The sequence below is a fragment of the Mus musculus genome, chromosome 7, assembly GCF_000001635.26.
Source record: "Mus musculus strain C57BL/6J chromosome 7, GRCm38.p6 C57BL/6J".
Taxonomy (NCBI): Eukaryota; Metazoa; Chordata; class Mammalia; order Rodentia; family Muridae; genus Mus; species Mus musculus.
The window spans coordinates 127,743,887-127,769,569 of record NC_000073.6 but is presented as its reverse complement, the minus strand read 5'-3'; the positions used below and the strand labels follow the sequence as shown (position 1 = coordinate 127,769,569).

At 51.8% G+C, this 25,683-nt stretch overlaps 1 protein-coding gene across 8 annotated transcripts; it reads right to left on the bottom strand.

Moving 5' to 3' along the window:
* Positions 1-86: 86 nt before the first annotated feature.
* Positions 87-25,683, bottom strand: Fbxl19 (F-box and leucine-rich repeat protein 19). 8 transcript variants are annotated; one of them, XM_011241782.3, is made up of 11 exons: positions 23,703-25,683; positions 21,120-21,320; positions 19,717-19,860; positions 19,503-19,589; positions 19,204-19,422; positions 18,544-18,705; positions 17,049-17,560; positions 8,155-8,318; positions 6,969-7,130; positions 1,907-2,125; positions 87-1,818 (listed from the first exon to the last, which is right to left on the bottom strand). In XM_011241782.3, exons 1-11 carry the CDS (start codon positions 23,742-23,744, stop codon positions 1,640-1,642), a joined length of 2,091 nt encoding a protein of 696 aa, XP_011240084.1. In that variant the 5' UTR covers positions 23,745-25,683; the 3' UTR covers positions 87-1,639. The 8 variants fall into 8 exon arrangements, with proteins under 8 accessions (XP_011240084.1, NP_001361722.1, XP_006507815.2 ...); NM_001374793.1 differs by lacking the exon at positions 23,703-25,683 and adding an exon at positions 22,433-23,292 and having other exon boundaries at positions 18,673-18,705; XM_006507752.2 differs by lacking the exon at positions 23,703-25,683 and adding an exon at positions 21,986-22,015.

Sequence of the window (25,683 nt, the reverse complement as noted above, 5' to 3'; positions counted from 1 at the left end):
CCTCCCAGAGACCAAAGGAGCCCCTTCCACCATCCCTACCCACCACTCAGACTCGACACCGCAGACAGACACAAAAAGTCAGCGGCCCCGGCTAGATTCTGAGTTTTATAGCAAACCTTATTGTACAGACTTGTGGGGTTAGGGGTCCAGCCCGGCTGGGTGCCCCACTTGTCCCTCGCCGGGGTGCCTCCTCCCCTCCCGCAAGCGGCCCCACCGTCAAGCCTTTCTCCAACCCCAGGCCCCCCCTCCTGCCTTTGGTCCGCCCAGCCCCCGCCCCCAACCCGCGCACCTTCCTGTTACCTGAGGTATGTGGATAGATTCCCCTCCCCCCACCCCCATGTAGTACAATCCAGTTCCCCCTGGCCTAAGTTGAGTGGGACCTAGACCTGACTCCTCCCTCAGGCTCTTGAGACCCCACCCCCACACTGGAAGAAGGAAAGGGGTGGGAAGAGGGGAGGTGCCAAGAGTCTGTTACTAAGTTCCCACAGCAACTAAGAGGGACCGTTTCCAGTCTTAGCACTGATTTCCGGAGGTGTCCATTGGCTGCTATTTCCATGGCAACCAGGAGTGGCAGTTCCCTGGGCAAATGGGACACGAGTTTCCATGACGATGAAAGAATGGGAAGAGCCAAACTGGAGGAGTCCCATCTTGCCCATCTTTAAGCTGACATTTCCCCACCCCAACTCAAGTGAAGGGTGGAGCTGTTCAAGACAGTAATGCAAGAGAGCTAGGGGTGGGACAGTCCAAACTGGGTACCCATAGCCCAGTCTCGGTCAAGCTGGTCCCCTCACATCACACTCCCCCAAGTCCGAGATTCCCCCGGTTCAAGTAACACTTCAGTACAGATGAATGTTCAAGTATTGTGTAGAGAGCCAGGCAGGGGTCTGGGCTACCCCTCACCACTCCCCTGGGCCACCGAGCTTAACAGCAGGTAGACCCGCGGCCCCTACTCCTTGCAATAGCTGCCATTTTCAGTGACGTTCAAGGAGTCAAGGTCGGGGAAAACTGAAATCTGGGTAGAGGGAAGGGGAGAGAGGCAACCCTACGCAGAGGGTACTATCCCCACATCTGCTCCTCTCCCAGCCCCCAGTCCTGGCATTACCTGGCTTGTAGCGCCCCCTGTCTTGACACTCGGATCCCCAATTGCTCCTCTGTTTTCCCTTTTTGGCCCCCCATCCCACCCAACTGGTCTTTGTTCCCTGAACCCTTGTTGGTCTGATTTCTGCCCTCCCCACACCCATCCATCGCCTCCCCCAGCCCCCAGTATCCTGTGTACAAGATACCATGTCACCTCATTTTCCCTACTCCAGACTTGCACCTTCACCGCCCCTCCCTCCCACCATCCCTTTGGCTCAGCACCTCCCCAGTACCTCTTGACCCACTCCCCAGAGGGGATGGACAATGAAGCAGGTGAAAGGGAGAGATGGGAAGCAAAGACCCCCAGAGATATCAGTGCAGGTGGGAGAGAGGGAAGGCTGGCTCAAGTCCCTGGGCAGGAATCCCAAGTCATTAAACTGAGGAGTGCCAAGTCATGAAGAAAATAACCTGGCCTCCCAACAGGGGGTGAAATGAAGGCAAGAGGTCCAGGTTCTCTGGCTGAGTCCTGGGGAAGGGAAGGGAAGGGGGCATCGGCACCCAACTAGCTGTCCTTGAGAAGCAGTTTCTCTTCTGGGCAGCGAAAGGGGCCAGGGGGCCCAGCAGCCGCCAACCGGGCACAAGCTTCAGGTGAGAGCTGGCGGCAGGAGCGTAGGTCCAGGCGGCGAAGACGTGGGCATCGACGGAACAGTGGAAGGCAGTGGTCCGTGAGGCGGTGGCACCCTGCGTAAGGGGCAGCAGCAGTTGAGATTAGACAGCTAAGGAGGTAGCACACGGTAGACAGGGACTTCACACGGGGGATCGCACTTACCAGCGAGATTGAGGTGCACCAGTGTTTCTCGAAGAGGGGAAGTAGGAGCCGTGAGGAGGTGGACACTGGGGTCCCCAACGTGGGCGCAGTGACTCAGGTCCAGGGCACTGAGCTGGGGAGCGTGGCGCAACAGGAGCCTCAGGGAGGCATCTGTGAGCTCCAGACCAGCTAGGCGAAGTTCTGCCACCCCCTGCAGTCGGCCTCGACTCTCAGTTTGCCCTAGGCAGATAAAGTAGTATTAGCGCTCCTCCCAGCCTGTCCTCGTGGTCTTCATTATCTGCCCTACACCTGCTCCCAACAAGGGAGTCTCCTCAACTGCTGCTGCTCCACATGACTGGCTCTTCACAGCAACACGTGGCATCTCAGCTGACCTGCTCCTATCCCCTCAGGGAAACCTTCCGGGAGAGCTCTCAAGTCTCAACATTCCTCAGTCCTAAGCCCCCATCTCAGGGATCTGATACACTGTATACATTTTTGCTTTTTGACCCTTTCCTCCCTCCATAGAAACGGCAGTTCCAAGCAAGCAGGAACTTTTGCTCAATGCTCTGTCCCTAGTAGGATGCTCGGTGTCTTTACCCATTATCCAATAAACAGCACCCTCCACCCTCCCGTGACTACAGAGGCTCAACAACAGGCTTGCTTGAACTCCTTTCATTCGTTCTGCACCAGAACCCGGTCTGACTGCAGGCACCCTCCCCACACCCTTGCTATGTAACTCTGCCTGGACTGAATTGCCTGTGTAGACCTACTTGGCCTCAAATTAGCAACAATTCTCCCACCTCTACCTCCTGAGTGCTAATGCCCGATCTACTTTCTGGTATCAAGAAAAGCATTCTCAAACACAAATGAAATAGTATCTCTTCTCTACCTGACCTTTTCTGGTGGTGTGTGCAGGTTAGGCTTTTTGTTTTGTTCTTTTGTCAACTTGACACAAGCTAGTGTGTCTTCATCTGCAAAGAAAATGTCAACTTAAGAATGTTCTCCACTGTCGGGCAGTGGTGACTCACACCTTTAATCCCAGCACTTGGAAGGCAGAGGCAGGCGGATTTCTGAGTTCGAGGCCAGCCTGGTCTACAGAGTGAGTTCCAGGACAGCCAGGGCTATACAGAGAAACCCTGTCTCAAAAAACAAAAAACAACAACAAAAAAAGTTCTCCACCAGATTAACCTGCAGGCTAGTCTGTGAGGGCATATATATATTTTTTATGTTCATATCATGTTCAATTCATGACATGAGATGGCCCAGCTCATTATGGGCAGTGCCACCCTATGGGCAGTGCCACCCTGGGCAGGTAGACCTGAGTAGTATAAACATGCAGGCCGAGCAAGCCACTGAGTGCAAGCCGTGCAAGCCAGTAAGATGTGAACCTCCATGGCCTCTGCTCTGCTCCCCGTCCTGCCCGAGGTCCTGCCCTGACTCCATACTGAACTCTAAGCTGTAAGATGAAGTTAATCCTTTGCTCCCCGAGGGCCTCTGGGGACTTCATGTTTCATCACAGCAATAGAAACCAAGGCCTGGCTAACTCCCTGATACAGCATTCATCTCTCTGAGTCCCACCGTTGTCTCAGCTTCACTGAGGCTACATTCCACAAGTGGCTCTGTCCACAAAACCCTACTGGGATGACCTACACTCAAGAGACTGCTAGCCACTGCAGAGTGAGTCCAGAGGCAGCCTCCTCCCCTATCTCCGGGGGAAAGAGTTCAGAGTCCTCCTACCCCCACACTACTGGCCTAAGTCCCTGAGGTGGACTGCTGGCCCCACCCCAGAATTGCAGCAAGCCCAGAACTGCACAAGGCCCAAGATCTTAGATTTACTTTCCTTCCAAATTCTCTTGTGATAATACTGCTGAGCCTTTAACTCCACTTGAAGAAGCCAAGCCTTGAGGCTCAGTAGTTAACCACATATACCACTCTTCCAGAAGACCTGAGTTCAATTCCCAGGACCCAGTATGCATTCTGACACCCCTGGCCTATGTAAGCACCTGCACTCATGTGAACATACCCCCTACACAAACATATACATATAATTTAAAATTTAAAAAAAAATGTAAGAAGGAAGCCACATTTCTATTTAATCACTTCTGCTTACAGATGAGAACACCTGTCCCAGAGCACATGATTACAAAATAGCAGAGCCAGGACCCCAGAGCACCTGATTACAAAATAACAGAGCAAGCTAGGACCCCAGGCCAGGGCTGACTCACACTCTTATCTCATTTTATAACAATACCATAGTCACTTGCCAGGCAGTAACCTGGCTCTAAAAAATACATCACCAGACATCACAGTCCAAGGTAAGTTGCCAAAACTGTGCTGTGGCATATGACATCTGCACAGTGCTAAAACTCTGTGTGTGTGTGTGTTGGGAGTTGGGGGGGAATGCTGAACATAGGACCTCACGCATGTAGAGTGAACCCTCACCACTGAGCTGTGTCCTCATTTCCCTTCTGAGACAACTGTCTCCAAGTAGCCTAGGCTTGCCTTTAATTCCTGATTCTCCTGCCTCAAATTCCCCAGTCCCTAGGATCACAAGAATGCACTGCTAGGCTTCCATTAGAATTACTCTTTATTTGAAATTTGTTTTTAAGACAGAATTTTAATATTTAGCTTAGGCTAGCCTCAAATGTACTGGGACTACACAGTGGGCCACCATACCACTACATAAGCCTGGCTTATATAGTGACTAACAGAAAAAAAAATTATTATTATTTGGGGACTGGGGTGGAGGGAGAGAAGGTTTCTCTGTCATGGAACTTGCTCTGTAGCCTAGGCTGGCCTTGAACTCAAGACAGCCACTTGCCTGTGACTTCTGAGTGCTGGGATTAAAGGCATGCATCACCACTGCCTGACTACATTTTTTTAGGGGTATGGGTGTTTTTCCTGTATATATGCCACATATGTACAGTGCCCAAGGAAGCAAAAAGGGATCCTCTGTGACTCGAATGACAGACTACTGTGAACCACCATGTGGGTACTAGGATTCAAACCCAGGTCCTCTGGAAGAGCAGTCACCGAGCCAGCTCTCCAGATACTAAAAGGACTTTTGTTTTTATTTTTTGAGACAGGGTTTCTCTGTATAGCTCTGGCTGTCCTGGGACTCACTCTGTAGACCAGGCTGGCCTCAAACTCAGAAATCTGCCTGCCTCTACCTCCCAAGTGCTGGAATTAAAGGCGTGCATCACCATTGCCCAGCTAAAAGTACATTTTGATATAGAAATTTGGATACAGCGGTTTTCTTGAAAACCCATCCTTACTTTACCCTGACAGTGAACAGCAACATCAGGGCTGCTGGTACTGCTCCCTAAGGTCTGGCACCTAAACACATAGCTTCTGTTAGCTCTACCTCTGTGCGCATTCAACATGGCAAGCCCAGGTTTCTACCCCTCCACATGACTCTGACGAGCACATTTACAGACTGGCCGCAGCTCAGTCGACCAGAAGAAAGGTCATTTAGAACTTGTGGGAAGAAGGGCAGGGGCCATTAGTATATGTCCTCCATTAGTATACGGTGAGAAATGCAACCATGTTAAATCATCTCAGAGCTGAGACAGTTTTCGGGAATGGAAGGGAGCAAATGATCAGAAGAAGAGGACAGTAAAGATGGAAGACTCTGGATTCACTGACGCCCCAGCTGCCCTGCTCGGCTTAGAATCACACTCGGGGAGAGCCACCAGAACAGAAACAAAAACCTCTTACCACGGGCTCATGGCTTCAGAGAATTAAAAAGTAAGACTAAAAAATACCAAGTGTGGTGTCTTCCCCTTCAAAGAAATACTTCTAAAAAAGGACAGCTGTTAATTAGATGGAGGAAGATAACAGCCTAAGAGGCAAAGAAAATGGGGAAATGAAAATGGCCCCAGACTTGGAGAGAATTTGGCAAGAAGGCTAAAAAAGCTGAAATGCAAGGATGGCATAAGGCAGGAGGAGGCAATGCTGGTTTATCCAAGGATGGAGGTGCAGACCTAAGCTCAATACTTGGGATGCAGAGCATCACAGCTTCCAGGGCAGTCTAGGCTACAGAACAAAACCTGTCTCAAGACCAAACAGAGATGAAAACTAATAAGTGATCAGGTGTGGTAGCTCACACCAATCCCAGCACATGGGTGAGAGAGGCAAATTCATCTCTCTTGAGTTGGAAGCCAGCCTGGTCTACAGAATAAGACCCTGTGTAAAACCAAACTAACTACAAAAACCGACCCTGTGAGCTCAGTGTTCGAGTGCCTGCCTAACATGCATAGGGGGCTGAGTTCCCTGGGCACAGAAAACAAAAAAAAAATGTGGTCCTTATTTCTAGTACTAGGAGTGACAGTTAAAGCCCAGGGTGAAACAACAGCTGTGCCCTCTGGATGGTTTTCCTGGCTCTGCTATGAAGACACAGCTGGGTCCAGAGAGAACGCTCTGAGCACCATTACATCACCAGGCCTTCTCCTCCCTCCTGAGGGAACCTACCCTTTTTTTTTTTTTTTTTTTTTTTTTTTAAGATTTATTTATTATATATAAGTACACTGTAGCTGTCTTCAGACACTCCAGAAGATGGCATCAGATCTTGTTACAGATGGTTGTGAGCCACTATGTGGTTGCTGGGATTTGAACTCCAGACCTTCGGAAGAGCAGTCGGGTGCTCTTACCCACTGAGCCAACTCACCAGCCCGGAACCTACCCTTTTAAGACATAGTTCAAGCTGGGCGGTGGTGGCGCACGCCGTTAATCCCAGCACTTGGGAGGCAGAGGCAGGTGGATTTCTGAGTTTGAGGCCAGCCTCATCTACAGAGTGAGTTCCAGGACAGCCAGGGCTATACAGAGAAACCCCGTCTCGAAAAACAAAAACAAAAAAAAACAAAACAAAAAACAAAACAAAACAAAAAAAAAACAACAACAAAAAAAGACTTAGTTCAAAGCACACAGTAGGAAAAGTGAATGAGACATAGCCAAGATGGGTCAAACTCCTGTCTTCTTCCATTCCTTTATTAACTACTCTGACTCCCTGGCCCCTCAGAAGAGGCTTCAAGGCCTACATCTCCACTTTAGCTAACCCATCTACAGATGATCATGGTGGTCAAACCTGGTTTGGTGTCTGGTGGAGGCAGCAGCAGCTCCCGAAGCTGGGAGTCTTTAACATCTTCAATCCAGCGGAGGTCCAAGAGCCGCAGCGCTGGCAGTGGGGCCGAGCCCAGGGCAGAGACAGAGAGCCAGGAGCACCCAGAAAGCACCAACTCCTGCAGGCCTAGAATGAAAGAAACAGGCTGTAGACCTTCACCAACAGCCGCCTCTGTGCCCCTCTGTCCTGACGATTCATCACCATCCTACCTCTATGTCCATCTGTCCTGACTCATCACTTCCTATCTCTGTGTCCATCCGTCCCAACTCATCACCATCCTATCCTGTGTCCATCTGTCTCAACTCATCACCATCTACCTCTGTGTCTGTCTGTCCCAACTCATCATCCTACATCTGTGTCTGTCTGTCCCGACTCATCACCATCTACCTCTGTGTCTGTCTGTCCCAACTCATCATCCTACATCTGTGTCTGTCTGTCCCGACTCATCACCATCTACCTCTGTGTCTGTCTGTCCCAACTCATCACCATCCTACCTCTGTGTTTGTCTGTCCCAACTCATCACCATCCTACCTCTGTGTCTGTCTGTCCCGACTCATCACCATCCTACCTCTGTGTCTGTCTGTCCCAACTCATCACCATCCTATCCTGTGTCCATCTGTCCCAACTCATCACCATCCTACCTCTGTGTCTGTCTGTCCCAACTCATCATCATCCTACATCTGTGTCTGTCTGTCCCGACTCATCACCATCTACCTCTGTGTCTGTCTGTCCCGACTCACCACCATCCTACCTCTGTGTCTGTCTGTCCCAACTCATCATCATCCTATCCTGTGTCCATCTGTCTCAACTCATCACCATCTACCTCTGTGTCTGTCTGTCCCAACTCATCACCATCCTACCTCTGTGTCTGTCTGTCCCAACTCATCACCATCTACCTCTGTGTCTGTCTGTCCCAACTCATCACCATCTACCTCTGTGTCTGTCTGTCCCGACTCATCACCATCCTACCTCTGTGTCTGTCTGTCCCAACTCATCACCATCCTACCTGTGTCTGTCTGTCCCAACTCATCACCATCTACCTCTGTGTCTGTCTGTCCCAACTCATCACCATCTACCTCTGTGTCTGTCTGTCCTGACTCACCACCATCCTACCTCTGTGTCTGTCTGTCCTGACTCACCACCATCCTACCTTGCAGTCGGTTCAGGAGCCACATGAGCTGCTTTTTGGAGACACCTGTCCAGCTGAGGTCCAGAGCACGGGGCTGGCGGCGAACCACCCCACTAAGCATGGGTGGGGTCAGTGACTTTCTCCGGCTTAGGTCCATCCTAGGCCACAGACGCTTGTCGTAGCACCTGCCAGCCACAGGGGGGAGACAGAGTCCTAAGGCCCAAGTCTCTAGGAACCCAGTCAGGAAAACCCAGTTCTCTCATGTCCCAAGGAATGCAAGAATCTTCTGGCCTTCAGCCCAAAGGACTGGATTTAGGACCCCACCTCATTGCTAACTAGAAGTAAGACCCTAGGCAAGTCCATTCCTCTCTCTGAGTCAGAAAGACTTCAGTTATAAACTACAGATAATGACTCAGGGGGCTTGCTCCATGGAGCTGCTATAAGATCAAATGAAGTAATTACAGTTCATGGGCCTTCTAAACCTATAAAAGCAGCCCCCACAATCTATCTCTGGGCTTCTTGATTCCTCTCCCTTACTAAGTTATGACAGCTTACAGGCACTTTTCAGCTCTCCTCTGCCATGTGTGTGAGCCAAGGCTGGACTAAAGCCCTGATGCTTTCTGTCTGTCTGTTAAGTTACAGAGTTTCCCCCACTAGAATGTAAGCTCCACAGGGCAGATCTGGCCTTTCTCACTTCTGGATCTCCAGCATCTGACACACTAAAGGCAAGGGCAAAGTACATGCTATAGCGCGCACACACACTGACTGAATGAATCAAGCCAGTGTGAACTACTTCAACGACTCCTTCCCACTTTGCATTTTTTCATTAACTGTTTATGGAAGGCCTGGGAGGTCCTAGGCACTAGAGCAACAAACACATGAATCTGAAGAAAGGTAAACAGGCCTGAGTCCAGCACACCAAAAGATTCAACTAGCAGTTACTAGAAGGATTCCCAAATATTTTATCAGATAAGGCCCACACCGCCCCCCCCCCCCAAGGAAGCTGTCAACATCTTGTGATATACTGAAGTTCCTCGAAACTCCAAGGTTTGTCTACTTCAGTAAATTTCAAAGTCAAGTCAGGAAATTCCCAATGAACTAATGGGCAGTCAGAGCAGCAGGGCCAGGTTGAGAGGGGAAGTCTTGGGTTGAAGAGGAGTTACTGAACTCCAATCTACTCCCTATCTATTTTTCTGCATAAGGAAGGCTTCACTTTTTTGGTTTGTTTGCAATACAGGTTATCACACTGTAGCCCAGGCTGGTCTAGAATTCACTATTTAGTCTAAAGTACTTTAGAATTTGAAGTGAGCCAGGCAGGCATGGTGGTACACACCTTTAATCCCAGCTCTCAGGAGGCACAAACAGGTGGGTCTCTGTGAGTCTAGGATTTGAGGCCAGTTTGGTCTGCATAATGAGTTCCAGGACAGACTGGGCAATGTAGAGAGACACTTCCTCAAAAACCAAAAACACCACCACCAACAAAGGACCTCGAAGTATTACTTCCTACTTCAACCAGGACTGTGAGCCTGTGCTGTCACATCTGGCTTGAATTTATCTCAAGTCGTCCTCTATCTGCACTTAAAACTAAGGCTGTGCTGGGAGCGGTGGCACACGCCTGCAGTTCTAGCACTTGAGAGGTGGTGACAGGACAATCAGGAACGCAAGGCTGGCCTCAACCACCAGACCCTGGTCTTAACCAAAACATAAACAAAAAGGTCCGCACAAATGGGAAGCTTAAACTAACCGTGAGGCCAGGGATGCCTGGGCAGTAAACGCTCGCTGTGCAAGCCTGCCGGCCAGCCTGCCTGAATTCCATCCCCAGAAGCCACAGAAAGGTGGAAAGAGAACGGACTCTGCAGCTATCTGCTTAATGCCACACCTCCTCCAAGTAAAAAATTTAAAAGTCCAATCTATACTGCACAGTGGGACACTGTCACCAAGAGCTGTAGAGAGGCTCAGCAGGTAAAGGTACTGGCACCAAGCCTAATGACACCTCACCCCACCCTCTCCCACACTACATATACATGCCATATACATACACACACGCACACACACCACACATGCATGCATGCACACAAATGAATAAACACAATGAAAACTATTACATTCTAGCCAGGAGTTGCTATGGATGTAGGAAAACTACAGCTGTTAAAAGCAAGTGATATGGGTTAGAAAGGCACTAATGATACAATACCTCCCAATAGACTTTTTTTCTTTTTCTTTTTTTTTTGGGGGGGTGGGTAGGGGTGGGAGTGGAGGGGGCGTGTTGCTCAAGACAGGATTTCTCTGTGTAGCCCTGGCTGTCCTGGAACTCACTCTGTAGACAAGGCTGGCCTCCAACTCAGAAATCCACCTGCCTCTGCCTCCCAAGTGCTGCGATCAAAATGGCATGCACTACAGCCATTCAGCTAGACTTCCTTTTCAAAAACAACAGATTTACTTTTGACTTATTGTCACTTAAGGTTAGATAAGCTGGGCGTGGTGGCGCACGCCTTTAATCCCAGCACTCGGGAGGCAGAGGAAGGCAGATTTCTGAGTTCGAGGACAGACTGGTCTACAAAGTGAGTTCCAGGTCAGCCAGGGCTACACAGAGAAACCCTGTCTCGAAAAACAAAAAACAAACAAACAAACAAACAAAACAAAAAGGTGGTTAGATAGCTGGTCTCAAAGCACATGCTGGCAGCCCTAGCTTCTCAGGAGGCTGAGGCAGGAGCATCATTCAGCCAAGGAGTTCGAAGTCTCATTGGATAGTAGGGCCAGAGCCTGACTCAAAACAAACAAACTGGGCATGGTTATGCACACCTGCCATCCCAGCACAAGGGAGGACACGAGAGGAACATCACGTGGCTGAGGTCTACAAGGGCTACACACTCAGACCCTGCCCCAAGGGGGTAGGGGGGAGAGGGGTAGACAGACAGACAGACCATCAACCCCTTCTACCCATCCCCAGGGGAAAAAAAACCCAAAACCCTCCCCAACACTCCCCAGCTGGAATACATTTTATCGAAGGCTACAAATCAGGCTCCAATCTGAAGTCCCCTGACACCGTTTTCTGATGCCCTCCTTTCACTCTTCCTTTCTTTCTGCCATTCCAATCTCCCCTCTTCACCCCCTCCACTCAACCAACAAACACACACCTCTCTAATTCTAAGCAGAAGAAACACAGAAGCAGACCCCTCATGCAGCCAGCTTCTCTCCCTTGGCACTCTGATCTCCTGCTATGTCCAAAGTCCTTCTCAGTGCAGCCTTCAGTCCTGGCTCAGGAGCTCCACTCCTTGAAGGCCTTCTGGTCTGTCCACAGTTGGAAAGAAAACCCTAATTTGAGGGTACTCACAGGTCCCCAACTTTGTTTCTGTATCATATTCCACAAAAGCCAGACTAGCATTCTTACCTGCCTATCCAGGTATCCCCTGGCATCTAGTACCAATACACTCTGATACGTTCTGTGTCCCTGGGAGGCCACTTATCTCAAGTCCATCACGACTCAACTCTAGACCTTCATGTTTGGGAAGTCGCTCCTATTGTTTCTTGGCTGGAGCCAACTCAACCCATTGTAGTCAGCCCCAAGACATAGGGATTAAATCTCAGTGTGGTAGCCAACAACTGTTGAAGTCCTACTGACAGGAGTATCTGACTTCTTCTGGGCTTGTAAAGGCAAAGACACCACAGGGGAAACCAGGATGGTAAAGGCATGGAACCTCAACTCAGAGAAGGAGAAGGGACCATCCTACTGAGACAATGGCTGAGATTCGACTGTGAAGAAAGCAGCCTTCCTCCAGGAGGGGAAGGTGGACAAAAGCAGGGGTTTGCCCATCACCATGCAGCATGGCAACTCTGGGAAACTCACAAGACAAGGATGAGGACAAGTCGCCTTACCACAACAGTGCTGGTGACTACAAGACTAATCGCATGTGTTTACCCAAGGTTTACCACACATCACCTTCCTTACATTGAGCATTTGAGTGCACAGCATCCATGCGAGATGATAATCACGGCCTTTGTACAACTTAAGGCCCATGGAGATTAAAAAACAAGTATCCAAGGGCCAGAGAGAGGGCTCAGCAGTTAAGAGCGCTCAGTGCCCTTGCGGAAGATCCTGGTTTGGTTCTCAGAGCCAACATGGCAGCTCACAACTGCCTGGAGCTCCAGTCCAGGGGATTCAACACGCTCATGCATGTCTGTGGTGCACATAAACTCACTCAAGCACACACATATACACAAATTAATTAAAAGCAAAAACAACACCTCGTTCAAGGACCCATAGGTATTTCATGGATGGAACCTGAATCCTGACTGGGAAAGGGCAGGAAGGAGGCTACCTCGGAGGCCAGGGGAGCTGTAGGGAGGCTGAAGAGTGCTGCAAAGCCAGGCCACATGCACAGTCACAGAGACAGAACCAGAGCTGACGAGTGTAGGCCGTGGAGATCTAAACCCCGGCTCTTCCACCTCCACACCTGGGGAGACCTCTCCAGGCCTCCATTTCCCAAGCTATAAAATGGGGTTAAGGGTTGACTTCAAAGGCCTGAAGCATCAACAAAGAACAGCACAGGAAAGGGCTCACCGGAGTCCAGCATGAGTCCTATGTCCAATGGGATTGGGAACTGGCTGACATAGAGCCACAGATGTCATTCCAGGCCGGGGGAGGGGGGAACGACAGTGAAACATGTGGCACTCACAGGACAGAACACACAAGAATTCTTGACTAGGCAGGCCTAAACATCCTCCTCCTGACTGCAGCCAAGCCCACAACCTCCTCCTGTAAAACCTCCATTGCAGTTTCAAACCCCATCTTGCAGAAGCCCCCTGGGGACAGAGCTGGGCCAGCCCTAACTAAGTGCTCTCGGCAGATTCTGCTTCACCGTGGGCGGAGATCACAGCTAGTTCTCCCTCGGAAGAGCTCTCTGGGATTCCGGACACTGCCACAGTCCTCCATTCTCCCACCAGCCAGCCTTGACCATGTGCCAGTCCCTTCCTTACTTCCTTCTCTGCCCACGTCCTTGAAAACGGTAGTGTCTACTAGTACATCAACACCCCCCCCCAGAACCCCCCTGCCCGCCCTTTGCCTCCCAGTTCTAAATAATCAAAGCCACCAGACAGGAAAGCCTGCCACTGCCTGCTCTCCCACTTACCACCCTCCTCTGGCTACACCCTCTTCTACCTCTTTCCACACCCTTTTCTTCATGTATGCTCATTCACTCAATACTGTCTCCGTGGCCAATGAATACCAGGCGCCTTCTCAGAAACCAGTGACCCAGCGGGACTCAATGGATCAAATCTTTGCTGCTGATGCCTTTATCACCCTCTCTCTCTAAGCACATCCAGATTTTAGATGTGTGTGGCTGGAGATGGAGCCCATCTTCTGGATATTAGGCAAACACTCCTCCCAGGCCTTGACAGTGGACACAGTGGACACCTTTGGTTCCTGATCTTCTGTACCTCCCCCATCGACACCCACCGCTGCTTGTCACTCCTTCCTTCCTCAGCCTTTCTTTTTGGGGAACATTTTGATCCCCCAATTCTTGGGTTACCCTTGCTCTAGCTCACACTCGTGGTCTCTGCTCTACCACAGCAGTTCTAAACCTACGAGTCCAAGCCCTTCCGGGGTCGCCTAAGACCACCAGAAAACACAGGTATCTATTTACATTAGGATTTATAACAGTAGCAAGTTTTTGGTTTTGGTTCTTTTGAGACAGGGTTTCTCTGTGTAGTCCCCGCCGTCCTGGAACTCCCTCAGTGGAGCAGGGTGGACAGATCTGCCTGCTTCTGCCTCCCAAGTGCTGGGATTAAAAGTATGCAAAAATAATTTTACTGCGTGGGTGTCACTACAACACAAGGAACTGTATTAAAGAGTTATAGCATTAGGAAGGCTGAGACTCACGGCTCTAACAAATCTGCTCCCTACAGGGTGAAAACTTACACATGAGCACCAGCCCTTGTGTTCTCAGCAGTGGACTCTGACTGGCTCGCAAGCTTTTCTCAGACCAAAGAGATCACACCTAAGCTCTCTCTGCTGAAACTGTTCCTCCTCTGTGATTCCCAGGCTTCAAGACTATGGCTCTCTCCCACCCAGGCTCCTGGGTCACAAGTCTAGTTACACTCGTAATCAGCCTTCACAGCCAACCAATCAGCAAGACTAAGCTGTTCAGCAGTCCAAAGGCTTGAACCTAGGCCCAGGAGAAGCCAGGGCTCCACTGCTAAGTCCCATCTCTAAATTCCCGTCTGGGGCGCGGGCAGCAGTCCATGCATGCTGTTAACTGATGAGCCATCTCTCCAACCATCCCCTACTCCCCTTGTCTTCTCTGAAGCAGGGTCTTTTACCTGGAACTAGGGCTTGTTGATCAGGTTAGGCGGGCTGGCTAGCAAGCTCCAGGAATTCTACTGCCTCTTAAGTGGGTTCCAGGCATGAAACTTGGGTCTTTACAACAAATACTTTGAACTCTGCCCAAGCCCCCACCCTCCCCTTTTTTATCTTTTTCAAATGCAGTCCTGCCTGCTAAGATTACAGGTGCCCACCACTGCTTAGCTCCTAGTCCTTTGCCCAGAGCAGTGCGTGGCCTGGAAGTTACAATCGTTCTGCCTCAGTCTTCCAGGCAGTAGAATTCCAGACCGGCACCCCAAGTCCAGGTACCATCTCTCTTTCCCTTAAGGTCTGGAGCCAGAAGCAATACTGAGGCAAGGCGTTCTGAGTTCACAGCAAGACCTTGTCTCCTCATCTCCTCTCCAGTCACAATCTGAACCCCTCCCCGCTCTTCCTGCTTCAGAGACCAGCTCTGGCAGAGCTTCCTGTCATGTCTCCCACTGTGGTCCCCTTAGCTGGTTCTTCTCACCTGAAGGCTCCATTTAGCGAGAGCTGGTACCCTCAGGCACTCTGCGAGTGCTAGGCAGGAACAGCCTCATTAAATCCCACAAGGTAAATAGGACTGGGGCTTCTGTGTCTGAGGTTCTGCATCTAAGGATCAACCGCCCAAGAATGAATTCAAAACAAAATCTGCTTATGGACTGTAGGAGACTTGTTTTGTTATTCCCTAAACAATACAGATATTTACATGTCATTTGCATTGTATCAGACACCATAAATCATCTAGAGGTTGAGTAGATTATATACAAACACTGAGTTTGAATGTTGGTACCCTGGAATGAAGAGGCATCTTAGAGCCAATCCTTCTTAGGACCTTAGGACCAATTACATTAATATATATCCCAGACTTTTAAGTGAGAATAGAGACCTTAAGAGCTATGAGTCACCACTGACAAAAACCACAGGCCAGGAGCAGGGCCCAAGCTGGAACCACTATGCATCCACTGGCCTCTCCACTCTGTCCGCTTCTAGTGCCAGCTCTCTTCTGGACCCCATGTGTCAAGCACAAAGCTAGCCTGAAAGGCATGGACAAACATCTTCCAGACTCTATCAGAGGGCGTGGTAACCCTCAGCGACTTCTGGGACTGCATCCATGCTGCAGTCTGTGACCTCTTCCAAAGCACAGGTAAGAAAACGTTGGTTTCTCAATGGGTGTTTATGCGCATGTGAATAGTGATAATCACAGTTACAGCCCTGAGATGCTCCCACGTCCCATGGACCCTACTCAGTTCTGTTGTACTAGCTCACCACAACTGCTGTGAGAGCTATTCTGGTTTTATATGAAGAAGACTCTGAGGCTAGGCCTGCCGGTGCAGACCTGTAACTCTATCTACTCTGGAGCAAAAGTTGCCTAAGCAACTTAGAGACCCCATCTCAAAAAGAAAAAAAGAAAAGATGTCTTATGGTATAATTCAGTGCCTATGCACCAGGCCATGGGTTCAATTCTTACTACAGGGAAGGGAGAGAAGGAAGGAAGTAGGATTTAAAAAAAAAAAAAAGAAAGAAAAAGAAAGAAAGGCATGAGGAAGTTAAAAAACTACCCCAAGGGCATAGACTCACTGGAGCAAACAGTCTATCAGAGGCGTTTGCCTCTGGCTCCTTGCATACCAGCCTCCCTGACTCCACAGAAACCAAAGGCCAAACACTAGCTCTCCAGAGCTTGTCCCAAGGAAAAGGGTGGGGTCTTAATTTAGCCCCTAACTTGACTAGCAAGCTTCCAGCATGCCTCATCCCCTCCTGGTCGGCTCAGATGTGAACAAAGATAACTCCACCTTTGGGGGGTGGGGGAAGAACGTCTCCTATGTAGACTGGTCTCCAATTCAGGCTCCTCCTGCCTCAGCCTCCGGAGAGCTGGAGACAGCAACATTGTTGAAGCCATGACGGACATCTGAGCCCTGGGAAAGCCTTGAATTTAACTCAGTGAAACATTTCTGGAACATCTATCCATACTGCCTTTGTACTATGCTGGGGATATGAAGATAAAAATCGATACAAAGTATGCGTCCCCAAGCCCAGGCCTGTGTGTGCTCCATTAGGGGAACAGCATGCTGTGGGGGCCTGGGAGGAGAGCTTGCTGGGAGAGGATCAGAGGGAGGGCAGGCTTTAGGGGGTGCCTAGCGTTTCTAAGCAAGGTTAGGAAGTAATTGGGGGCTGAGGGTCAGGAGGGAAGGGGTAGCTGGCTCAGGAGGACATGGCTGCTTTAGAGGCCAGAGGCTACCTGTAAAGGTTTTCTCAAATGAAAACTGGGGAAAAAAAAAATCAGGCAATTCCAGAAGACAGACCTCAAAACTTAGCACATAATAACTCTTAACATATATAAAAACACTAAAGGGAAATAAAATAGTCTGGAGCCCCAGGGTCCACATTCAAACTCCTGATTCTACTATCTCTTTTCTACAGAGCCACTGAGAAGGTTGGGAGCTCATGAAAGGATGGCATTACAATATAGACACAAGAAAGGCGGCCAGGCTTCACAGAGAATCAGAGACCTGTAATATACCACTTGGCAAGCAAGAATGGTAGCAAGAATGGTGCTTGGGCCTATCTGGCTACTCACCAGCGGCTCCAAGTCCGGCAAACTCTCATGCAGACACATAGCTCACGGGGTCCAAGGTGCTGGAAAACACGAAGCCAGGCAGCCCGAGGCAGAGGGTGGTCGGATCCAGCAGCCAAAGGCAGAGTATCAGGCTCAGGGCTTCGAGGCGGGGGCCGCACGACATGTCGCTCCAACTGTGGAGGCCGTGGTGGTGGGGCAGGGCCCAGGGGCCAGCTGAGCAGTGGCCCCCCAGTGCCAGGGCGTATAGCCCGCCGTCCCCCACGGTTCTCCTTCTCGCCGGAGCTGCCCCGTGCTGGCCGCCGCCCATTCCGGGCCTCTCCAGGAGCTTCATCCTCACTGAGTGATGTGCCGGATGAGTCTGAATCCGAGTCCGAGTCCGAGGAGGAAGAAGAGGTATCGGGCACCCGCTCCAGCAGCTGGCACATGCGCTTGAAACGCTCCAGTTTCTCCCTCTGTGGTGATGGAGATGGCACTGCCGGGCCCTCAGCAGAAGCTATAGGTGGCTTTGGTTTCTGCAAAGAGACAGGTGAGGCTGTACTAGGTCCTAGAGTGCTCTTTCCCAACCACTCACCCAAAGGAGTCAGCAGAGGATGAACAGCCCAGGGAGACACAGCCCAAGTTCCTGACTGTTCCCAAACCCCCGTCCATCACTGGACTTCAGCTTCCTTATCTCCAATGTGAAGCCACTATTCAAAGTCCAGCTAGCCTGTGGGTCAGTCAGTGGCTTGTGAGCCTCCCAGCACATGTGTAAAGTGCTGGCTTGCCTTTTCAACTCTGGGGCATAGAAAGGACTTGCTTGACCATCTACGACATGCAACAGCGAGACTAGACAAGCCACAGTACAGGAAGCAATCACCCCCTGTCTTGCCGTAGCGCATCCTTGTTCTGACTCAAGGAACAACTCGGCTACTCCTTTTCAACAAGGAAACTGAGTGTGGCTCAAAGAGACTAGGTGACTTGTCCAAGGTTACAAACTGGTATTTGGTGAAGGACTTGGACAGGCAGGACTCTGTGTTCAGATTACCAGTGCAAAGTAGTATCTGAGTTCAAGTTTAGCCACGTGACCTTGGGCCAGTCTTTTTCTCTGGGCCCGTTATTTTCTATTTCACTGCATTTATCTTGTCTGTGAGATGGGAGAATGGGGAAGGAAAGTGGTCTGTCTTCATCTCACAAACCAGAAAAGCCATTTGCAAGCCCAGAGTAGACAACAGGTTGCCAAGGCTCTATCGAGAATCAGTGATCTGGCAAGAAATTGAAATTTGGTTCTTTCCACTTAGGCTTAGACAACTGAGGAAAGTGGGCTGCACACAGCCTAATGGCTGCTGGAAATCAAGTTCCTGCGACCTGGACCAAGGCTATTCTCCCACCCAACTCCTCCCAAGGGTCCATGGGGACCATGTAGGGGTAGGGCAAAACAAAGTGAGCAGGAAAGGACAGGTCTTAGTCTTCATGACAAGGGAGGGGGGAGGGGGAGAGAAGGAGGTCCCCGGCACACCTCCCAGTTCTCGGGAGGGAGCCCAGGGTGGCAGGATGAGAATGCCTGGCTCGGATTCAGAACCCTGGGGGGCAGAAGGCCGGGGCTGCCTGGGTCCGCTCCTCGGAGGAGGCAGGCATCTCCACCCACCTTCTTCAAGTGCCTCTCTCGGCCTCCTTTCACCTACCAGGACAAGGAGATACAGGGAAGAAAGAGACACCATTAGAGACCCAGACAACCAAACTAGGGTTCCTCGTCGTCTTCTTGGACTACAAATCCCAGAAGCCCCCATCCTAGGAAGACTGCTCAGCAACCTAACCTTGTAATCAGTGTCTTGCCTTACTGAGCATGCTCCTCAGCTCCCTACTTCCCCCTCAGGCATTTTCTGAGCCCTTCCCTCCGCCTCTGTAGTAGTTTGAGCATGCTCTGTTGCTCCTCCCTAATCCTCCAGGTCTCTCAAAGATTCCTGGCCTGTACCAGTTACCCTTCGCTTGTGTTCCTTCCTCATAGTGAGCATGTTCCATCCACAACTCCCACTACAACTCACAAATACCTCTGGCGGAATCCACGCAGCCTCACTCCCCAGGTCAGGTAGGACCTGGCTCCAAAACCAACCCACCCACCAGGCTACAGCTCCCAGAATCCCATGTTCTAAGACAGCCGTCCCCTTCTGCTCCTCACCTTTTTCCTTGGGGTGGGGGGCTCATTCCCCCCCTCCCTCTCCTTCCGTTTGGGGGGCCCAGGCACATCGTCAGGGGTAGGGCCAGCAGGTAAGGGTCCCTTTCTTCTGGGCAGGGGTGGTGGAGGTGGTGGTTCCTCTGTCAGCTTCCATCCACCCCCTAGGTTAGCGCCTTCCTCACCATTGTCAGCCCTGCGGCGCCCTGGACCCTCACCTGCATCCTGGAAAGTGTAAGCTGGGGATGAGGCCCCCAGCTAGTTCCGGATCTTCCACCCTGTCCCTATCTTAGCCCCTGCTTTACCTTGCTTGTCCGTCCTTCCTGGGTACATCGGGGGCACTCCCAGCAGTTGGGTATCTCGGAATTGATAACACCCTCAGCCTTTCCCATCTGTAGGCAAGAGACCAAATAATGAATAGAAGGTGCCAGGATATGCCCTGGGACAGTGTGGCCTACTTCCTTGCTCCCCGACAGTCTACCCCAGCCAGGTTGCAGGGTTGGTTCCCAGGATTATCACCTTCAGGCAGCCAGGGTGGACGATCTCGTTGCAGATTGTACACTCCATGAGGCTCAAACTAAACTTCTCGTCTTCTCCCTCCACTGTATCCTCCTTTCCAGCCTCCCCGCACAAGAGGCACACAGCTGTGTGTGGGAGCACGGGCTGTTGGGAAAGAGGGGCCGTCAGGGACCTCAAATCCAAGCTGGAGGGTAAAGGCTCTTCCACATCAGCTATAGGATGAAGGAGGTCAGAACCCATAGGCCAGATACTTAATTTGCCAGGATGGCCTTCGGCGATGGATTTAACCTCACCACTCCTCTGTCGCTAAGATGGGGTGACAGACCTTTCCTTTACAGGACCATGGTTAAGAACAAGACAACACATGAGGGGCTGAGACACGGCTACTGTCATTATTATCATTAGCACAGGACTCGGGACTGGCTTGGAGTGGAAGAGACCACAGGTAAATGACAACGCTCAGACAAGTTAAAGAAGTAACAAGTCTGGGGGTAATTCTAAGGTTGTTCAGGGGGCCGTCCAAGGGTGAATCTGGAAGCCCACAGTGAGCCCAGTAGGAAAGGTCGGTGGAACATATAAGGTCACAGCTGCTTTAGGCCTAGGGTAAAGGCAGAAGTCTCCAGACAATGTGACTTCAGGGAAGACAATGGTAGGACTGAATCATATCAGGGATGCTGACAGCCAGGGATCTAGATCAAGGGAAAAGTATCAGAAGGTGAGGTGAGGCAAGGCGCTGGGGGACAAAGGAAGGGGAAGGGCTGAGGGGTGAAAGTGCAACCAGGAAGAGTGGCTGGAGGAGGAGGAGAGGCGGGCTGCTGGGGAAAGGCCATCCTGGTGCCCCAGGCTGCTGAAAGGATGAGGGAGGCAGAAGAGAACCTACGTTTCCCAGATAACTCCGGAGCTGGGCCTTTCAATAGGACATTCATGGCACACTACTATCTAATCTTTGCTACGAAGCAAAAGAAACATTTTACAGGGAAGGTACTTGAAGTTCAGAGTGACTTGCTCAAGGTCACAAGACGGGGGTCCTGGCCTCAATTTCAAGACACCTGAAGGTGTGTGAAAGACCTGAGAAAGGCAAAAGCTTTCTCCCATGGTAGAGCTGGGTCCCCTGAACACAGATACCTGGGGGCAGGGGCATACGGCAGGGGCCGAACTCTCTACAGACCTGAGGCTGACTCTTCTGTGTAGCCCACTTTTCGACAAAGACAAAAATCAAACATTTAAGCAAGTCAGTGAAGAAATGCAGAAGTGAGTGTATGAGCAGCACCCCTAAGGGACCCCGGGGAAGCTGCTGCTGCTGGACACCCAGAGAATGCTCAGGCCCCGTACTACTACTGATGGTGCTCTGGGCAAATAGGCCTGAGGTTCCACATACCCCAGGCATGGGGCTCAAGACTCACCGCGGTGCACTGCCGAAGCAGGCACGACTGCTTCATGCGCCCGGGCCCCCCGAACTTCTTCATGTCTCGGCAGAAATGGCAGTCCCCGCACTCAGTTCGCACACAGGCCCGGCAACGACGGCAGCGGGTTCGGCGTCGGCGCGCTCCGGCCCCCGGTCCCCGGCTGCTCGACGACATTGGGGGCGTCAGCAACGCCGAGGGCTGTAGGCAGATGGTTGGTAAGGTCAGAGAGGCCTGCAAAGCCTGGCCTGAGAGTCTCCTGGCCGCAAGCTCACTACACCTCTGATGGGGGCAGAGCTTCTGTTTCTACCCTCAGAGAAGGTCAGCCTTTTAGTGTGTGTCCTGAGCAGAGGGCCACTCCCTCAAGACCTCCCGCCTGCTGGAAGGAGGGACACTGAGGCCCCTCCTCTAACATCCCAAGCCCAGGTTCCTGGAAAAGGCTTCAGATCTGTAGCATTACCTGAGGGAGCTTCAACTCATACCTGTTGTTACCCACACCCCCCATTCCCTCACTGATTTACCTCCAGATTCCAGGGGCATGCACCACACTCTTTCCCCTCTCCCTTCTCTCACGTGGGTACTTAGTCATCCAAACCTTTCAAACCTTGGTACTCTAGCCAGACCCACTCCATTTCTAGTGACCCAGTGTGTGCTCTCCACTTCCCCGGGCTGACACCCCTGAAATGCTTAGTGTCCCCTCTCAGCCCACACACAAGTCCTTGGGGGCTCCAAATTATCCAATAGGATCCCTCAGGCAATCTGGGTAATCTCCCAGACTCCCTAGGATTCTACAAGTTGCCCTAACATCTCAACAAAATTCAAGGTGGGCTCGGCTTTAGGTCTTCCCGCCCCCATTCACATCTTACCAGCCTGCTTTTCATCCCTAATTGTCTGGAATCCCTGGGGCTCTCCTGCCCCTGGAAACCAGATCCTCTGAAATCCCACATGGACTCAGCAAGCCTGGGGGGGTCTCTTCCCAATCAGTCTTAGACCTGCTTCCCCCAGGCTTCTCCCTTTCCAAGGACTTCCAGACCATCCACAGGGTATGGGGCCCTCCAGCACTCCGGGGGAGGGGCCTAGAGGGCGGCGACTGGAGGCGGGGTGGAGGGGGAGGTCTGCAAGGGGCAGCAGGGTCGGGGAAGGAAGGCCACTTCCCTGGGGTTGGAGGTTATAGGAGAGAAGGTTGGAGAAGGAGTTTGGAGCAAAGGGAGGGTGAGGCTGGGGGCGGGGAAGGAAGGGAGAGGCCAGGCTGAGGATGAATGGGAGTGGGAGCTGCCCAGGTCTGGGGGTGAGGAGGAGCCGCATGAACCCACCTCACACGTGTCCCGGGAGCCATCTCTCCCTTCTCGGCAGCTCCCGGCGGGTCGGCGGCCATCGGCGGCGGGGGGGCCGGGCGGCGCGGGGCGCTGAACGCTCAGAACGCCGGGGTCCACGGCCCCCCGAGGGCGCTCGGCCCCTCCCTCCGGCGGAGGCCGGGACAGCAGCGAGTGGAGATGGGGAGCGCCGGGGGCGAGGCCCTCCCACGGGCTGCGGCGCGGCCCTTCCAGGGGGAGGTCCTGCTCTGGGGGGCTCAGTCCCTCAGCCCCCCCAGGCCAACGGGGGCTCCTCGGGCGCAGGGTGCTCAGCTTTTGCCCGGGCCCCACTCAGTCCCGGGTATGAGTCTCAGCTCCCCACCCCCACCTTTCCCCAAAGCCCCCGACCCTTAACTGGCCCCTTCCCAGCTCCAACTGCCCAGGGGTCCAGGGAAAGACCAGGGGCCCCCCACCGTTTCCGGGGTTCAAACCCCGCCCACCGCCGGTTCCCGGGGAGGGGGGGGTCGCTGCAACCTGCCCCCCTCCCCTGGGTCCGCCCCTGTACTGCGGCCCCCTGACCTACAGAGACAGGGCGCGCAGAGGGGGGTGAAGGAAGCTGCTCCGGCCCCGCCCCCCCCAGCCTGCACGCGCCCCCGCCCTCCCCCCTTCAAACGCGCGACCCTCAAGATATAAAGATTTAAATAAAATTTGAATAAATCCACTCCTAAAATGGGAGGGTATAAGGAAAGGATGGGGCAGAGGCAGGAAGGGGGTGGGGGCAGTTGGGATGTCTTAGCACCCCTACTCCCCTAGCCTCGCGCTGCTTCGGCCCTGGGCCCAGGTCGCCGCTCTCATCCCTCCTCAGCTCCTTCCTCCTTCCTCCTCTCCTCCCTCTTCCCTCCCTTCTTCCCACCTCCTCCTCCTTTTTACTCCCTCCTTCTCCCAGAGGAACCCCGCCCCCTTCTCCCTCCTTCCTTCACCACCTTTACTTTCCAGGACGAGCGCGTGCAAAGCACGACGGGAGTTGTAGTTCTCCAAATTCTAGCACTATCGTGGGAAAAGTGGGACACAAGGGCCAGCCGGTACTACAAATACGATGGCGAGAAGGATGCCACGCTGGAAGCCGAGCATGGCGGGAATTATAGTCCAGTTGACCCGAGACTCCCCGTAGCAGGACATAGAGAAGGAGCGGGAAGAATGACTACAAGCAAGATGGCCTTTTCCCCCGACCCGACCTCCTTTCCAGGCACTCACACGCCCTCTGGTCCACAACCCTCCGCGCGTGTGGTACCTGACGGGAGTCGCAGTCCAGCTGCTGCCTTCCCGCTGCCATTTCTACTCATCAGGAACAATGGAAAGGTGAAAAGAAACGAGGACTACAAGCAAGATGGCGATCGAGGGGCGTACACCTAATAAGTCGATCTTATGAAGTGGGATGGGAATAGTAGTTTTCTAGCCTTCCTATGTTCCTTTAAGAATGCCAGAACCGGGAGGATAAAGAGACTACCGTAAAGATGGCAGGATACCTAACCTTTCCTGGCTGCTTCATTCTACCACTTGGAGCTCCTCGCCCGCCTGAACTATCAAAATCCCGCACTCGATGATGCAAAGCCAGACGGGAATTGTAGTCTTCCTCGCTCCCCTCTTTATCTTCTGTCGAGACAATGGAAGTGAGCGGGGCGGGGACTACCACAAAGATGGAGGGTGAAGGAGCACATGATGCTATGGGATTTGTAGTCCAACCGCTAATACTATTCTCGGCGGATGTGTAGGAGAGGACTACTACAGAGATGGCAACCTAGTCGCTTGCCCCTCGGTGCCGGTACCTGGTGGGTTATGTAGTCTCTGCTTTAGTTGTACAGAGAAAGGACGCTACTGTTGAAATATGTATCACCGTGAACACGCCAAATTGCTAGCGGACGGAAACGGAAAGTCTCTTTGCTCTTGGCCTCCTTTTCTAAAGGGCTTGCAGGGAAATGTAGTCCCAAGTTTTCATTCTCCAGTGGCGGAGAATTGATGTCACCTGTGGGAATCAGTGCGGGAGAGAGAAACATCGGAGTGACCTGGGAATATAGAATGTCCGCCTTTTCGGATCGTGAAGATTTCATATTTTAAAAGAACGCAAACCATAACCAATATTGTCGCGACAAGGGAGGCGTGGTTCTCTCCGAAAAGTATACCCACGCTGTTGTTCCTTATAAAGACTGGACGTCTCGCACACGATGCTTCCTATCTTAAACCTTTGCAAATTAATACCTTACACGTGGTGCGAACCAAAGGAAGACGACCTTGGAATATACAAAATCTCCTTTCCACCGTAGGAAGTCATCAGACCTAAGTTTCTTACCCGAAAGGGGTTATGATTAATACTCACCTCCACGCTGAATTAGCGTTAAAAGTATTCAAGAAAGTAACCAGTTCTGGCACGGGGCGTGTGGCTGCAGTTATTTTTTCGAGCTCCCTTTCAGCCCAGCCGTTTTGGAAGCCCAGGAATCCATCATGCCGGACAGTTAGCTTCTGCGAAAAGAAAATTGACGAGTAGGCTACCCCCATCTTAACCCCCACCCCTCCCTCTTCAGTCCTCATCTGAGTCTTCCAACCATCTCTACCCAGCACTCTTCCCAGGGGGCGCCCTCTCTCCTTTTAACAGAGGACGCACACACTGACCAAATTTTCTCAACCTGAATTGTAGCCTTTGGAGCTGTGAAGCCTCATGCCTTGTCTTTTGAGCCTTGGAGGCTTCCGGTGAACTCTCAGTTGCCAAAGGGACTGCTTTGTGCCATGTGGATGACCTCCTGCGTCCTAGAAAATTTGCTCAGTACTACCCCAAGCCAATCTCTGCTTCCTTGTCTCTGCTGGGTTTCCAGCCCTACTGGAGACTTGGTGGGTGTGGTTTTTCTGCTTAGGAAGTTAACTCCGGTCAAAACTGTGTCAAGTCTCAGTTTGCTAGGACTACTAGCCTTAACCTAAGTAGGGGCTCCTTGCAGCCCCGTAACAGTCGTGGCTCCCAGGGAAGTGTCTGTCCATTTTAAATCCACACGGCGGCGTTTCTTTCAACTAGCAAGGACTGCTTTCTGGCCTTCTAGCGCTCTCCTTGCGTGGACCAAAGTTGTACTTTTTCATCCATCCCACGTCTCCACCCAGTTGTTTACCCATCAAGTTCCTATTAAAATTCCACTGCCACAATAAAACCTTCTAGTAATTCCCAGATGAGCTTTGTTTAGTGTCCTTTCCACTAACTTGGAAGCTTGCTGGATGCACCTCACAGGTGT